The sequence below is a fragment of the Erythrolamprus reginae genome, chromosome 2 (genome assembly GCF_031021105.1).
Source record: "Erythrolamprus reginae isolate rEryReg1 chromosome 2, rEryReg1.hap1, whole genome shotgun sequence".
Lineage (NCBI taxonomy): Eukaryota > Metazoa > Chordata > Lepidosauria > Squamata > Dipsadidae > Erythrolamprus > Erythrolamprus reginae.
The window spans coordinates 146,792,245-146,807,743 of record NC_091951.1 but is presented as its reverse complement, the minus strand read 5'-3'; the positions used below and the strand labels follow the sequence as shown (position 1 = coordinate 146,807,743).

General features: G+C 41.8%; 1 protein-coding gene across 2 annotated transcripts in view; it reads right to left on the bottom strand.

Moving 5' to 3' along the window:
• SEPTIN9 (septin 9) overlaps positions 1 to 15,499 on the bottom strand; it is a 306,593-nt gene that overhangs the window by 208,487 nt on the left and 82,607 nt on the right. Inside the window, exon 1 of one of the 2 annotated variants that reach the window (XM_070739825.1) lies at positions 10,859 to 11,743. The exons of the other annotated variant lie outside the window; for it this stretch is intronic. Coding sequence (XP_070595926.1) covers positions 10,859 to 10,880 — 22 coding nt within the window. The 5' untranslated portion in view covers positions 10,881 to 11,743. Of the gene's footprint in view, positions 1 to 10,858; positions 11,744 to 15,499 lie in introns of those variants that run through there. 2 annotated transcript variants of the gene reach the window in all.

Genomic DNA, 15,499 nt, shown 5'->3' with positions numbered 1-15,499 from the left:
TATCTTTTAGCTTTGCCTATCAACTCCATAGGAAGAAGAAGAAGTCTTAGATGGCACATGTTTTGCAATTACATGGGATTGTTTCTACTAGTTACTAGAAATTTGTTTTTCGAAAATCTAAGCACATGTCATTTTCACTGCATAAAATATTTTCATGCAACCCCTTTGGTTTAAAAACGCAGACTGAAATGTTCTTGCAGCAACTATCGTGTCCAATGAAGTGGTCATTAAATTATCTCATCTATGCAACTGCATTTTGGGTCATCAACCACATCTAGCTGCAAGGCATAATACAATCACTCATCTCCTGCCATATTTTTTAAAAGTCTTGATGAATCAGCCTATATCTTACCACAAATTATGTGCTTTTACAGAAAAGCAATTCACAAGTACTAAGAACCTATAATATCACAAATAAGGAACAGGCAAAACTTGATGAACCATAAACCCTTTAAAATACAATGCTGTACCTGTGTTTTTGTTTCTACAAAGCAAAGGGCAAGAGGGAGAAGCACATTCTCCAGATTAAAAAACTTTGAAACTGTAATATAACCATACACTTGAATAACTCTGACTTTTCAGAATGGTTCACACAAGCCAAAGTAGAATTAGACTTTTCCACACATTAATTGCACATATAAATTGAATTTCAGGAACCAGATTTTTCCCAGGCGTCCTATGCTCCAATTTCCAGCCATCCATTCAGTGTAAATACAGCTGTCTGGATACAGACTGTTCTACAAACAGAAGGTGCAATCCTCCATGTTTCAGATGAACATCAAAGGCATATACCCATGTAGAGCTGAATAGGTGTAAGAATTACTTTCAAAGATTCTGCTGAAACCATAGAGGTCATGGGGCAAAGCCAGACAGCTCAACTTTCAACTAAGATCTCTTCATAGGGAGAAGCTGAGTAGAACTAGAGTTGTTGGCAAAGGTGCCACAAGTTATTCCAGTGGTTTGTCCTAAACCGCTGCTTATTAAATAAACCCCAATTGTATAATTAACATTAACATTTCTGAATTGAAAAAAACCCCCACCAAACAAACCCTGGCATATTGTAGCCTGCAATCATTAGAAGTTCTTTACATCATAGAAGAGTATCCAGTATTAAGTTCTAAAAGTTCTAAAAGTCCAAATCCAACAATTTATTTAATATTTTAGTCAGTCTGTTACACCACTTCTCAAACCTTAGAGAGCATGTGGTCCTTACCAAGATAGGCAAATACCCATTAGGTTCTTCAGAGCCATGACATTGGGGAATAGTGGTAAAATCTTTAAAATAAAGGCTCTCTGGCAACCCTGATGCAGGCAGGACATGCTTACTCCATTGTATGACTCAGGAGTGGTACTGAGGAATGCTTTGAAGTGGTTCAGACCAAGACAGGCAGAGTATAAAAATGAGAAAGTCAAAAATACATCACACCAGCTCTGCAGTACACCATATGCCTTAATTTGTCCCCATCTCTGAATTATCACTGAAATGCCAAACAAACCCAAACCTTTGGTTTGCTTCTGATTTGGCTTTGTCCTTTCCAAGCTCACAATCCCAAAAGCCATATAGTCTTTTAAAAAGCAAATGGAACAGCAAAGCATATAAAATGAAAGGGCCTCTTCAGTGATATGTAGGGCACTCTCTCAAAATAAATAAAACAGAAGATCACACAAACATCCAAAGAAATTATATATGATATAGGACAGTGATGGCAAACCTATGGTATGGGTGCCACAGGTGGCATGCGGAGCCATATCTGCTGGCACACCAGCTGTTGCCCTAGCTCAGTTCCATTGTGCATGTGTGTGGTGGCCAGCTGATTTTTGGCTTGCACAGAGGCTCTGGGAGGACGTTTATGGCTTTCAGAGAGACTCTAGGGGGATGGGGAAGGCATTTCACCCTCCCCTGGCTCCAGGGAAGCCTTTGGAGCCTGGGGAGGGTGAAACATGAGCCTACTGGGCCCACCAGAAGTTGGGAAGTAGCCTCCAGAGGGCCTCAACAAGACCCAACAAGACCAACACAGACTTCAGAGGATAATCAGAATTCAGAAAAAACAACCTGCCTTTCATTGAGGACCTGTATACTGCACGAGTCAAAAAGAGGGTGGGGAAAATATTTACTGACCCCTCGCATCCTGGACACAAACTGTTTCAACTCCTACCCTCAAAACAGTGCTACAAAGCACTGCACACCAAGACAACTAAACAAATAATTCCCTCAACACTGTCAGACTTTCTACTAAATCTGCACTTCTATTTCTACTAGTTTTTCTCATCATTCCTATCATCCTTTTCCTCCCACTTAGGACTGTATGACTGTAACTTGTTGCTTGTATCCTAAGATTTTTATTAATATTGATTGTTTCTTCATTGCTTATTTGACCCCTATGACAATCATTAAGTGTTGTACCACATGATTCTTGACAAATGTATCTTTTTCTTTTATGTACACTGAGAGCATATGCACCAAAGACAAATTCTTTGTGTGTCCAATCACACTTGGCAAATAAAATTCTATTCTATTCTCTGGAGGGTGAGGGTAACTGTTTTTGCACTCCCGGGGCATTGAATTATGGGTGTGGACACTCACGCATGCATGATAGCATGCGCGTACGCTCTTTTGACACCCAAGGGAAAAAAGGTTCGCCGTCACTGGTATAGGGTTTCCTGCCTGAGCATAGGGTTGGACTAGAGGACCTCCAAGGTCTTTGTTATTCTGTTAAATTACCCAAGCATACTTTGATTTAAGCCACTATGAAATGAGTGAAACTTAGTTCTAAAATATGTGGTGGAGGAAGGTGTGCCATGTGGTGCAGTGGTTAGAAGGCAATATTGCAGGCTAACTCTGCTCACAGCCAGGAGTTTGATCCTGAGGGGCTCAAAGTTGACTCAATCTTCCATTCTTCTAAGATAGCATTTAGGAATAGCATTTAGACCTCAATAACGCTTTGCTGTGCTTTACAGCCCTCTCTAAGTGGTTTACAGAGAGTAAGCATATGGCCCCCAACAATCTGGGTCCTCATTTTACCGACCTTGGAAGAATGGAAGACTGAATCAACCTTGAGCCTACTAAGATTCGATCTGCCAAACTGCTGGCAGACGGTGATCAGCAAAAGTAGCTTGCAGTACTGCACTCCAAGCAATGCACCACCGAGGAGCAATAAATAGATCAACAGATTAATAAAAAGAGGACCCAGATAGTTGGGGGCAATATTCTGGCATTTGTAAACTGCTCAGAGAGGGCTATAAAGTACCATGAAGTGATATATAAATCTAAGTGCTATTGCTATCTTTAGACAGAGCAAAAAATGCCTGTGTGAATTCTTGGAGAATAACTACAATGAAAAATTACTAACCTGATCCTCAGCATGTCAGTGTGGTAAAATTAGTTCCATCATCCCTAAACAACATAACACTATTTGAGAGTGATAAACTTTCTGGAAGAATCAGGATTGGCTAGGCTCAAGTAGATATATTTATGTATTGTTTACTTTATTTATTTATTGTATTTATATGCCACTCATTCCAAAGCAGACTCAGAGCGGCTATAATCCAAGCATTTATAGCCAAGCTTCAGTATTGACATTTCAGTATAGAAATTACAAAATAGACTCCTAACCTAGGTATGCCTATACTTTTCAGTTAAGGTCTAACATGCCAAATTTGTGCTTGTACAGCAAGACAGATTCAAGAAACAACAAACAGTTGGTCTTATTTTTCCAAGGAATGTTTGCAATGTGTCATGACACCTATCTGATATATTCACTTCAATCTGCACTGGTTTGCTCTTAAGAATCAGAGCACGCATATGATAAAGTCATCCCAATACAAGATAAATCTTTGGAGTCAAAGTGCCAACTCCTGGAGCATTTTATGGCCAGCAAAGTTCACTTCATCTGCAATTTGCTTTGGTCACGTACTATTTCTCTCATTCAGAGTGAAAAAGCCAAAGCTGCCATGGAATGAACATTGCTTTCTATATGTCAATATCCAAAACCATATCTCAGTCTCAACCATATTAATGAAACAGGGAGACAATGAATTTCTCTTACACGTTTGTGCTTGTGTACCAGTTGCACAAGACTCCACTTCCCTTAAAACAGCAAGTTCACAAACTGGGAGTTCCTGATTCTCAGATAGTACTGGATTTGCAAGTGAAAGCTGTGGAGAGAGTTTTTGGCATACTCAGTAACTTTGTTTTTATGATTGTTCGCCACCCAGAGTCACTGGTTTGAGATGGGCGGCTATACAAATTGAATACAATAATAAAGACTGACCCTTCTCAAATGAATATTTGGTGATAGCGATCTAGGTCTTGGTTACATAATGTCTTCCCTACTGCAATGTGCTCTATATAGGGTTAATTTGTAAAAAAAAAAAATCTGGAGTGTGAAACTGTACAAAAGTATTTATTTATGGCTACTAAACACCAAAATATAGCATTAAAAACATTTAACATATGAAATGCCAAGCCATCTATCATGACAATTTCATTCACTGGGTAAACTAAATTCCCACATCTCCAAAATCATTCCTGAAGAGTCAAGTCTTTACAGTACTTTGAGAGTTTAATAATGTAAAGCAGACTACCATATTTTTCAGAGTATAAGACGGATCTTTTTCCTCTCTAAAAGAGGCTGAAAGGTGCAATAAGATGCTTGGGTGCGTCCAGCGACGTGCCATCATTCTTGGTGTCACCGCAATGGGGCAGGGAGTGCATGCGTGTGCGCATGGCATAGGATTCAGCTTCTGCGCATGCGCAGAAGCCGAATCTCATGCAAGGATGTGCAATTTCTGGCTTTTTTTGCTTCCGCAAATGCGCAAAAGCAAACCCCCCCCTGGAAAACGAAAAGGTAAGTTACCCCCCACTGCGTGCCCTGCCCCCTGCCTATTTGCCCACCCACCCACCCCACCCTGCCACAAATGGCAGCTCCACCATGAGTGGCCCAAGTGTTCTGCCCCCTGCTGCCTGCCTTACCTTGCGCAACAACTTTTCCCTTGCTGGCATTTGGTGCGGGGTGGCGGCCGCGCGGCCCCGAGCTCTAGCCACATGGCCTGTTCTTTTCTCTTGAGAGAAAGAATGCTGTTCTCTCTCTCTTGAGAGATGCCTGTGGTGTGGAAGAGCAAAAAGCAGGCCACGCGGCTGCAGCTCAAGCAGGCCACTTTTGCCGCTGGCCCCAGCTGCCACTCTAGGCACTGTGAGATTCAGTCAAAATCTCTCACGCGGATGTCTTTCCAGCAGAAAAAGTTGCTGGTTTCTTTGCTTCTGCGCATGCACGGAAGCAATAAAACCAGTAATTTTTACCGGAATTAGTAGTAATTTTTATTGGGTTGCGCGTGCACAGCCAGCAGCAATGGAGCTAAGCTACCCGCTCCATTCTCCTCCCCGCACCAAATTCTTATAGCCCAACCCTGGGTGCGTCTTATAATCCAAATGTAGCTTTTTCGAAGCTCTTTTTTCCAGCCCTAACTAGGTGCTAACAATCTTCCTGGTCAGCAGCATTTATTTTGTTTTCTACTTTCTGCAAAGCAGTTTTTCCTGCCCTAAGTCTTTGCAGGCTTGTTTCCATTCGCACTCCCTCTGAAGCTGAACAGACTAAGCCGTTCTATAAACAGAAGGCCATCACCAAGTAGGCTTACTCCCCCATTCCAATGCCATTTTCAGCATATCCATGGGTGGTTAATTTTAATATGGAGACGGATATGTATGTATGTATGTATGTATGTATGTGTATGTATGTATATGTATGTATGTATGTATGTATGTATGTATGTATGCATGCATGCATGTTTGTATGTCCTAAGCCACTAAGATCTTTAGAGGTGACAAGCAGCATCTTAAATTGCACTGGGAGACTAGGTAGCAACTAATGTAATTCCCAAAGTGGCATGTTACCTGAAAAAATGTGGATCTATCCATAACCATATGGAACTACTTGTGCCAGTTGAAGCTTCTGTATGATGTCAAAGTCTTCAAGGTCATGTAGTGTATTCACTCCATGTAGAGTGAAGTGAAATATTAAAAAGTTTCAAAATCCAGAAATGGCTACAATGGGCACACGAGATGCAATTGCATTAACTCTCTCCTGCTACAACTACAACTTGCTCACAAATTAGAAGACTCACATGATGACTGTACTGAAATACTTAGTTCTTTACTGAGCAGACTGTTTAATTGATTTCTGATATTTGTCTACCCAGTAATTAAGGAGATTCTCTTTTGAAGATACTTCTGCTGTCAAAGGTCTTTGATCTAGCACTAGGAAAAAGCCTAGCCCAGGCTAGGAAAAGCATTAAAGGACCAATTCTCTAAGCATTTCAAAAATATATCTTTTTCAGCAAGATTTGGACAATTACTTGACCACACTATTAATGGCATTTATTTTCATTTGTATTACATAAAGTTCGGTTAGCCATCTTTGAGTGTTCATCTAAGCAAATAAATGAGCGACTGAAGGCTTCATGATTTGTTAAATATTTTACAATGTTTTTGAGATTACTGTCATTACTATGAGCTGATGCATTATTTATATAGCTCCTCTGTGTGGTGAACCATTGAACTGAACTTTTTGATGAAATATTTCTACGCCTTTTCTGGACTGATTATGTCCATCCAGATTAGGCATCAGACTCTAAATGAACAGAAAAATTGAGTTTTAATATAAATTATGTAATATAATTATGTAATATCAGAAACACTGAAACATTCCTATACACCACCAATTATACTTTCATTAGCGTTACTGATTTGCAGGACTGTATATAGCACATGATCCCAAACAGGTGCTTTGGTATGTACCTTAAAGAAAATGAGGCAACTATCTACAATTAAATTAGCCACATATTTTGTCCAGATTTGCTTTGGTACCTAATGCAACTGTCATATGATCCTGAGAGAAGAGGTTTTTGCTTTAAAGTGTGTATGCTCCTTCTGTTCCAAAGCATATTTTTAGAACCGAAGCTGATGCATTATTCAGACCTCCTGATTTGTCATTATTAGCCCTAGTTCAGACTTCCTATCTTGTCTGCTATTGCCAATTTACTCTTCAGATTTACTAAAGATTACTGATTACTGAGTCATTCCGTATCTCCTCATTCCTTGTTTATCCCATCCATGACTCAGTCCTGACTGACAAGCACGTAGTAGAATACTAATTGGATTCCTAATAGGAAATGTTCAGATTAATAACTCGCTCACACACAAATGATCATTCAGAGTAACAGCTAATGAAAGGACAGCAAACAGCAAACAGATTTTGGGGGAGGGCAGCTATGGCTGATGATGCTTCTTATTTTTCAAGATATTTTCCAAACATGGAGTGGATGGTTAAGCATTGAAACATCTGCACTATTGTTTCAATGGAATCTGCTCAACACAAAGGCATTTAAAAACTAAAGCAGGCGCCAGTCATTGAAGGTCATGCAAATAAGTGCTATCTATTGCAGATCCTTGTAATTTATCAAACAACTTCATTTGTGGGGTGCATTTCAACAGAAAACCAGTAATGATGACCCAGTGTCTGCCATCTTCCCTTGGTACAGACCTCATCAAGTGCCTTTTCTGCTCCTTTCATGTCATAAGGAAAAGCCTTGGTGGTGCAGTGGCTTGAATGCAGTACTGCAAGTACTGCAGTGGTTAGAATGCAGTACTGCAACTCACAGTTCACTCCACAAATTCAATCCCAACCGGTTCAAGGTTGACTCAGCCTTCCTTCCTTCGGAGGAGGGTAAAATGAGGACCCAGATTGTTGGGGACAATATGCTGATTAAATAAACTGCTTAGAGAGGGCTATAAAAGCACTGTGAATTGGTATATATCTCTAAGTGTTACTGCTAATGATGAAATATTCATGGTTGCAGCTTTATTTATACTCTGTACAATTTTACATTTTTGCAAATTGGCAGAACAGGATTTATAATCCCTTATAAAAGCATACAGAAAAAAAAGATATTTAAAATGAGATGTGTTTGCCATGTCTACTTTATTCTCCCAAGTACTTTGAAGGTGGGGGAGGAGACAAAGGTTAAAATAGCATGGTAGCTAATCAATTTAGGTTATTTTTTTCTTAGTATGATATGCTGGCTGGGAATTTGGGGAGTTGCAATCCAAACATATTAGACATTGAAGAATGGAAGTGATTTATTGGATATATAAATCTCAGTGATTATAGTGCAGTACTGCAAGCTACTTCCGCTGATCACCAGCTGCCAGCAGTTTGGCAGATCGAATCTCAGTAAACTCAAGGTTGACTCAGTCTTCCATCCTTCCAAGTTTGGTAAAATGAGGACCCAGTTTGTTGGGGCAATATGTTGACTCTCTGTAAACCGCTTAGAGAGGGCTGTAAAGCACTGGGAAGCAGTATATAAGTCTAAATGCTATAATGCTATATTACTGCTGCCTAAATCAGAACGTAAAGTAGTGTTTATTTATTAATTTATTTATTGGATTTGTATGCCGCTCCTCTCTGTGTTCCCTTAAGCAATAAGCCTGCTTAGCCACGTAAATGAGCAACTCAGACTTTGTTCTTCTTCCACACAGCCCAGATTAGATCAGCACAGAGTTCACTTTTCCTTTGCCACTGTTGCACTCCACCCTTGCTTGGTGGTTTTCTCTAGAACATGTGGTTTTGCTTCCAGTGTGAATACCCAACAAAGTTAGCAACGCCCAGGAGAGCTGAATGGCTTCCCAACTAGTGTTTTCACCCATGCCAGGGAAAACAGACAGGTTTTGAAAATTGGAGGGAGATAGAACATTGCCTGCCCTGCCATTGGATATATTTTAAAGGTAAATTGGATTACAAATCATTGCAGCTTCTTCATCCAGAAGAATTGAGCAGGAGCTTTCCTCAACAGCATTCAGTGGCAGAATTTAAGGTTGTTCTAACCATGTCTGGTTTATTTGCTAAGGCAGAATTCTCCTACTACTCCCACAATGGTTGTGTTATTGACTGGGGGACCAGCAGCAGATTCTCCCTTGAGGCATGGACCATATTGAATATTGAGTACAGTCCCAAATCACATTCTCTAGATCAGTGATTTTCAACCTTTTTTGAGCCGCAGCACATTTTTTACATTTACAAAATCCTGGGGCACACCACCAACCAAAATGACACTCTAAGACACTCTCCTCTCTTTTTCCATCCCTATCTCCTCCCCCACTTGTGTGTGTGTGTGTACACTCTTGAACCATTTCCAAAACCAAGTGAGGGCTGGGGTTTTTTTCTCTCTTATTCTTTGGGTGCCTTTTATCATATGCTTTAAATCAAGAGTCACTTCTCTCTCTCTTTTGTTTCTCTCTCTTTCCTCTCATTCTCTGCCTCAATCATTTTCTCATTTCTCTTTTTTCCTCCCCTTTTTGCTCATTTCTCTCTCTCTCCCCCTTCCTCTCATTTTTTCTCTCTCTCTTGCTTTCTTTCTCTTGCACTCTTTCTTTCTTTCTCTCTCTCCCTCTCTCTCTCTTTCTCTCTCTCTCTCTCTTGCTCTCAGCAAAAAGTTGCAAAACTGGAACCTGAGCTTCCTTCTTCATGGCACACCTGACCATGTCTCACGGCACACTAGTGTGCCACAGCACACTGGTTGAAAAACACTGCTCTAGATAGAGTGCAGGGAAATAATGAGACATGAGTGACAAAAACATCCCTGCTGTTATCTGCTGTGTCACATGAATTCCATCCATTAACTCTGTTGTTTACAGGTAAAGTATTTTTAAGACCACAAGAGAGCAGCTTGCAGATCCTTTCGAAGATACCAACCTCTAAAAAAAGTATTGCAAAAACAGATGTCTCATAAACCTGCCATCAGTCCGGGGCTGAAAAATAATGAACAAAGTAGCTTCAAGGCTCTCAGGGAGAGTCAATAGCTGGTTATTGTGTCTACGGTGGTGACAGGTACACAGCGGGCCCATTGTGAGCCTCTTCTTTTTTACTTAGCGATCAATTTACACCTTGTCTCAAGCAAGTGGACCTCTGCGGAGAACAGTGGGTTTCTCAGGCACACGCCATTAGCAGAAAAGTGCCATGTCAAATAATACTCCATGATGAAATACAGGGCCCAAGGGCAGCAACCTTCTAGTATAATGTTTCCTACCCAGGGAACATGAGTATATCCAGGATGCTCTCCCCTAGCAACCATACCCCCCTCTTGTTTATCAGCCAGTGCTCCCTGCAGCAGTATAAACATCTCCAGAGGACAAAGGAGTAGGCGGCAAAGCTTCTGCCTTTCACACAAGTTTTGGCATGAAAGCCAGTGCTAAACCACAACACGCCAGGCAAACAAAGCAAGCAGCCAATTTCCAGGACATAAAGCCATCCTTGAGCCACCCAGCTGGGGTAGGCTTTCCCATTCCTCCCACTCCCAAGTTGCACCAAGACCCCCCCTGCCACTGCAACTTCCAAATTGTCAAAGTTCATGCAAAAGAGGTTCCAAAAAGTCCAGTCCTTTCTCTGTCAGAAGCAAAAAGCCCTCCTCAAAACCTGAAGGAAGCACTAATGGGATCCAGAAGCCCAACACTGTTTTGACCCGTGGTGGGGCTCGTGCAGCACTTGTGAGGGAGAGGATACTAGAGCTAAACCAAGGGACTGCCCAAATGTCACAAGAGTTAGATAGATTAGATAGATAGATAGATAGATAGATAGGTAGGTAGGTAGGTAGGTAGATGATAGATGATAGATGATAGATGATAGATGATAGATGATAGATGATAGATGATAGATGATAGATAGATAGATAGATAGATAGATAGATAGATAGATAGATAGATAGATTTTACAATACAGCCAAAACTACAGGAGAAGTGAATGGGGAGAAAGGCAGGAGGAGGCACCACGTCTTCATAGCCTTAGCCAAACTTGTTCCAGCCACTCACCTGTAATCCGGTCCCTGTCCATGACTGGGAAATAGATTTAGCATCCACGTGTCCCGAAGTGTATTGAATTACTCTCCCTGCTGCTGCCTTTTAGCCTCTCGGTCCAAAACCAAACTAAAGCAAACGTCCCCAGCCGAAATTTCCTCAATGGGTTGCAATCGCGAGTGCCTCCAGATTACCACATTTCCGTGCGCCGATCAGACGTTTCTGCTCCCCACTAAAGCAGCTCTGTGCCATTGAAAGAAAAGGAGCGAAAAAAGAGAAACGCCAAGGGCATGACCCAGAAAAGAAAAATAAAAAAACCCGGAACGCAGTTTCTCTTCCTTATTGGCCCCCCCAACCCAAAAATATATTCCGCCACGTGCAGGACTACCGAGAAACCCAATCACCACCACCCCTCCCGCAAGACTCTCTTAAAGGCGCAGCGCAAGCACTTCCTCCGGGACAACGCGGCTCGCTCGACTTGTCATTTAATAATCAGCCGGAAGGCGCTCGGCAAACTCGGCTCCTTGAAACAAAAACAAGCCACTAATCCATCGATATTAAACGGTGTCCTCCGATTTCTCCAGGCTTAATTCGCTGCCGTCGTTTCTCCTCCTCTCTCTGCCCTTTCTTTCTTTCTTTCTTTCTTTCCTTCTTTCTCTTTCCTTCTTTCCTTCCTTCCTTCTTTCTTTCTCTTTCTTTTGGCTAGAGCATATAAAGCCCTCCAATCGGACTTACTCCTCCAATTAGTCTGGCTTTCAAACTGCTTTTTTTCTTTTTTCTTTTAACTCAGTTTCTATGTGCTGTTCTGTTCTGCTGACTTCAGTCTTCGGCCGAATGACACAGAGAGAGAATCTCGCCCGTCTGCTTGCTGCCCGGGAGGATTGCAGCACTTCTTCGCTCACTGCTGGAGAGGCTTTCTTCCTCCTCGGTCTTGGCCAGCAGCCACAGGGTTGCCTTGGCACAAGGAGCTGCCTGTCGGACTTTCCTCTTTGTCCCACGGGCCAATAAGGCTGAGCCGTTGCAGCTGGCCTAGAAGTGACAGGCAGGCAATACAAGCTGCCCTGCTCTTGGGCTGTATTCCTGCAGATAGTCCACCCACCCCTCAACCCCATCCCAAGGCAAATTGGGTTCACTGATTACTGTCCAAAGGGCTCAGGGTGTAGGCTTTGAAGGTAGAAATGCAATTGTGCAACCGCTGCCACCTTATCACAAGACTGGATAGGGTGGCCCATTTCATAAAGGAGTTTCAGAGAGTTGGGGATGCCCCTGCTGGCAACACAGAAAGCATTGAGGGAGGGTTGTTCTCCCTTGGGACTTTCAGGGAAGAGATCTTGGGTGGTTTTGCAGTTGAGAGGAGGGCAGGTCCATAAGGAATTGTTTTCAGCCATTGAATGAACTCAGTCACACTAATTCTTCTTCTTCTTCTTCTTCTTCTTCTTCTTCTTCTTCTTCTTCTTCTTCTTCTTCTCCTTCCCCTTCTTCTCTTTCTGCCTCTTCTTCCTCCTCCTTCCTCTTCCCTTTCTCCTTCTCCTTCGTCCTCTTCTTCTCCTCCTTCTCCTTCTTCCTTCTTCTCCTCTCCTCCTCCTTCCTCTTCCTCCTCCTCTTCTTCTTCCTTATCAATCTTCAGACATTGGGGATCATATTGGCAATCGTATTTTTATCAACAGTAGCACGAACACAACCCCTAACTCTATCTTCAGAAAGGGACCTGAGCACTCCCAATGTGAGTTAGGCCAGTATGGGTCACATAGGCAGGTCTAGAGAGGAATGGGTGGTTTGCTAGGGGAAAATAAGTCTTTTAAGGTCCATTAGCACTAAACAAAACATGGGGCTTGACAAAATGCCCCTGGTTCAGCAAACTGTCTCATGCAAGGCGTAATTGGGGAGTCGGGCCAGAAGTTATTTAGTGCTTTCTTCCTTTTCAATACAATACAGTTCCGTCAACAAACTTCCCTTAAATTAATTTCAAAGATCCTCTGTCACAAGCAATCAAAACCATCCCTGGAAAAGTTATACATATATTTTAGGAAGGACTTATGGAGTAAACACAGAGATTCCTGCCAGCTGCTACTTACAAGATTGCCCTAGAAAAATTCAACATGAATAGCCAATACTAATAAGTAGGCCTCTACTGGAAACTCTCCAGAGGGAGCTCTGGAAGAAGTAAAATATTCCCAGACTTGCGGAACAATGCCTAGAAATCTATTTCTGCTTAGCTAGTCCATAAAAGAGGCAGGATCCTCATAACAAATCTCTCTAACAGATCAATCATATCAATCAATTCATTAGAAATGATTGATACAAGTGGGCCTCTTGGCACCACATTTTTAGGGGATGGAACTGGTGTGCTTTATTTTGCTGCATATATACTTTACAACTCATTCAGTTTGAGAAGGTGCCTTCTGCAACTGTTGTTTTTTTCTTGAGTCTTTCCATGACTGAGAATGCTGACCAAGGCAGGAACTCTAAATTTAGGGCTGCTCTAGCCTGCTTGACCTGCGCTGAAGTGGGATCATTGTCCATGTTGGATACTTTGCAGCTACTCCCAAAAATGGCATTTATCTTTGGGTTCAAGGGGATGATACTGCTGTATTGAGTGAGTCATCTCCATTCCAGATTATTAAAATGGATGAATCATCTTCCCATGGAAGCAGAAAGGGCTGATAAAATCCCTTTCAGTATTGCAGCCTCCACATTTTGCCATGTCCTGATCTACATATATGCTTGTCTTTCTACGTTTCTCCTAAATATAGCTTTCTGGTTACTCAAAACCCAGGGTGGGGAGTCAACTAATGCTGTTCCTTCAAAGAAAGAGGGGGGAAAGTCAAGCTGTAGTCACCTTGAAAATAAATAACTCTAACTTCTGAATAATAATTATTGTAATACTTGCATATCTTCTAAGATTGAGAAATACCGAGATTGAAAATGGAGCATATGATCTAGCAGCCTCACTATTTTTTATAAGAGCCACTTTGGCCATTAGGCCAAACTGGATTATCTACACTTATTTTAGGTTGAATCCTTCCTGGATGACATAGCACAAAACAGAACCATAATGGAAAATGCTATAAAGTTAAACAATTTAACAATGTAAAATTTTGTGGAGGTGAATTGAAATAGTCCGCCTACTAAAAAAAAAAAATACAGCAGATACAGAGTGGTGTGTGTGTGGTGTGTGTGTGTGTATGTGTTCTTTGTGCCCATCAGCTATATTATTATTCCAGGAAAGTACACCAAGAGGAAGTCTGCTGTCTCATTGCAAAACTTTAAGGTCATCTTGAAATTACTTCAGTCCAGCATGTTCATGATTTGTAATGGCAGTACAGTGGTACCTCGAGATACGAGTTTAATTCGTTCCGGACCTGGGCTCTTAAGTCGAGCAGCTCTTATCTCGAACGACTTTTCCCCATAGGAATTAATGTAAATAATTTTAATTGGTTCCAGCCCTCAAAAAACTCACAAAGTTAGTCTAAATTATGCAGAAAGACATGTTTTTAATGAAGAAATGTACATGTACATATAAATGAATAATGAAGTTTCTTTCACTTAACTTGTAAACTTTCTTAAACTTTTAAATTTACATATGTTCAACTTCTCTGCCACCCAATCCTGTAGGACAGAGGTCCCCAACCCTTTTTGCACCAGGGACCGGCTTTAAGCGATCAAGAGAGGAATGGGTGAATGAATGGACGGAGGGTGGGAAGGAAGGAAGGAAAGAGGGAAGGGACAGAAACAGAGGAAGGAAGCAAGGAAACTTATGAAAGGGGAGAGTAAGAGAGGAATGAGTGAAGGGAGGGAGGGAGGGAAGAAGGTGGGAAGGAGAAAGAAAAGAAGAAATAGAGGAAGGGAAGGTAAAAGAGAGAAAGAAAAAGAGCAAGAAAGAAAGCTGCAAGCCCCCCCCCCAAGCCCCCCAGGCCGGCTGCAACCTTTTAAAACACGCGCGCCGCTTCGCACTGTCTCCTGAAGCCGAACGCGGAAGTTAGCGTTTGGCTTCAGGAGACAGCTCCTTGGCGCTTGTATCTCGAATTTGGGCTTGTAAGTAGAACAAAAATATCTCTCCTCTCCCAGCTCTTATCTCGAGTTGCTCTTAAGTAGAGCAGCTCTTATGTCGGGGTTCCACTGTATCCACAGGCATACTCTTTATATGACCCATCTTTGTTCAACTGAAGGTTTAAAGGTAGCATCTTAGTGCTGTCCAACCCAAATGTCCCAAAATTTGGGATTAGTGGTCATTTCTAGCATTCTAGGGGAATTTTGTGATAGTTGCCATGAAACATTTTAACCAGTCACAAGATGTCAATTTTCTGAAAGAGGGATTCAGGGGTGGGTTCCTCCTAGTTTGGACTGGTCCACCCAAACCAGTAGAGACCCACTGGAGATGTCACAATGACATCACCAACCTAGTTCAGTCAGTGGGCACTGCCATTTTTTTTAAAAAAAAATGTTTGTTTTTGCATTTGTTTCCCCCCCCCCCTTTCTTCTGAGCATGCACAGACACCAAATTTCCAGCACTGTGCATGCAGTCACCTTTTTGTTTTTGGGTTTACATTTTTTTAATTTGGATTTTTTGGCACTGTGCATGCATGTGTGCACAAAGTGCAAGCACACCCACATGGCATGCCCACGTGGCATGGGAGGAAGTAAGCCAGCAGAGAG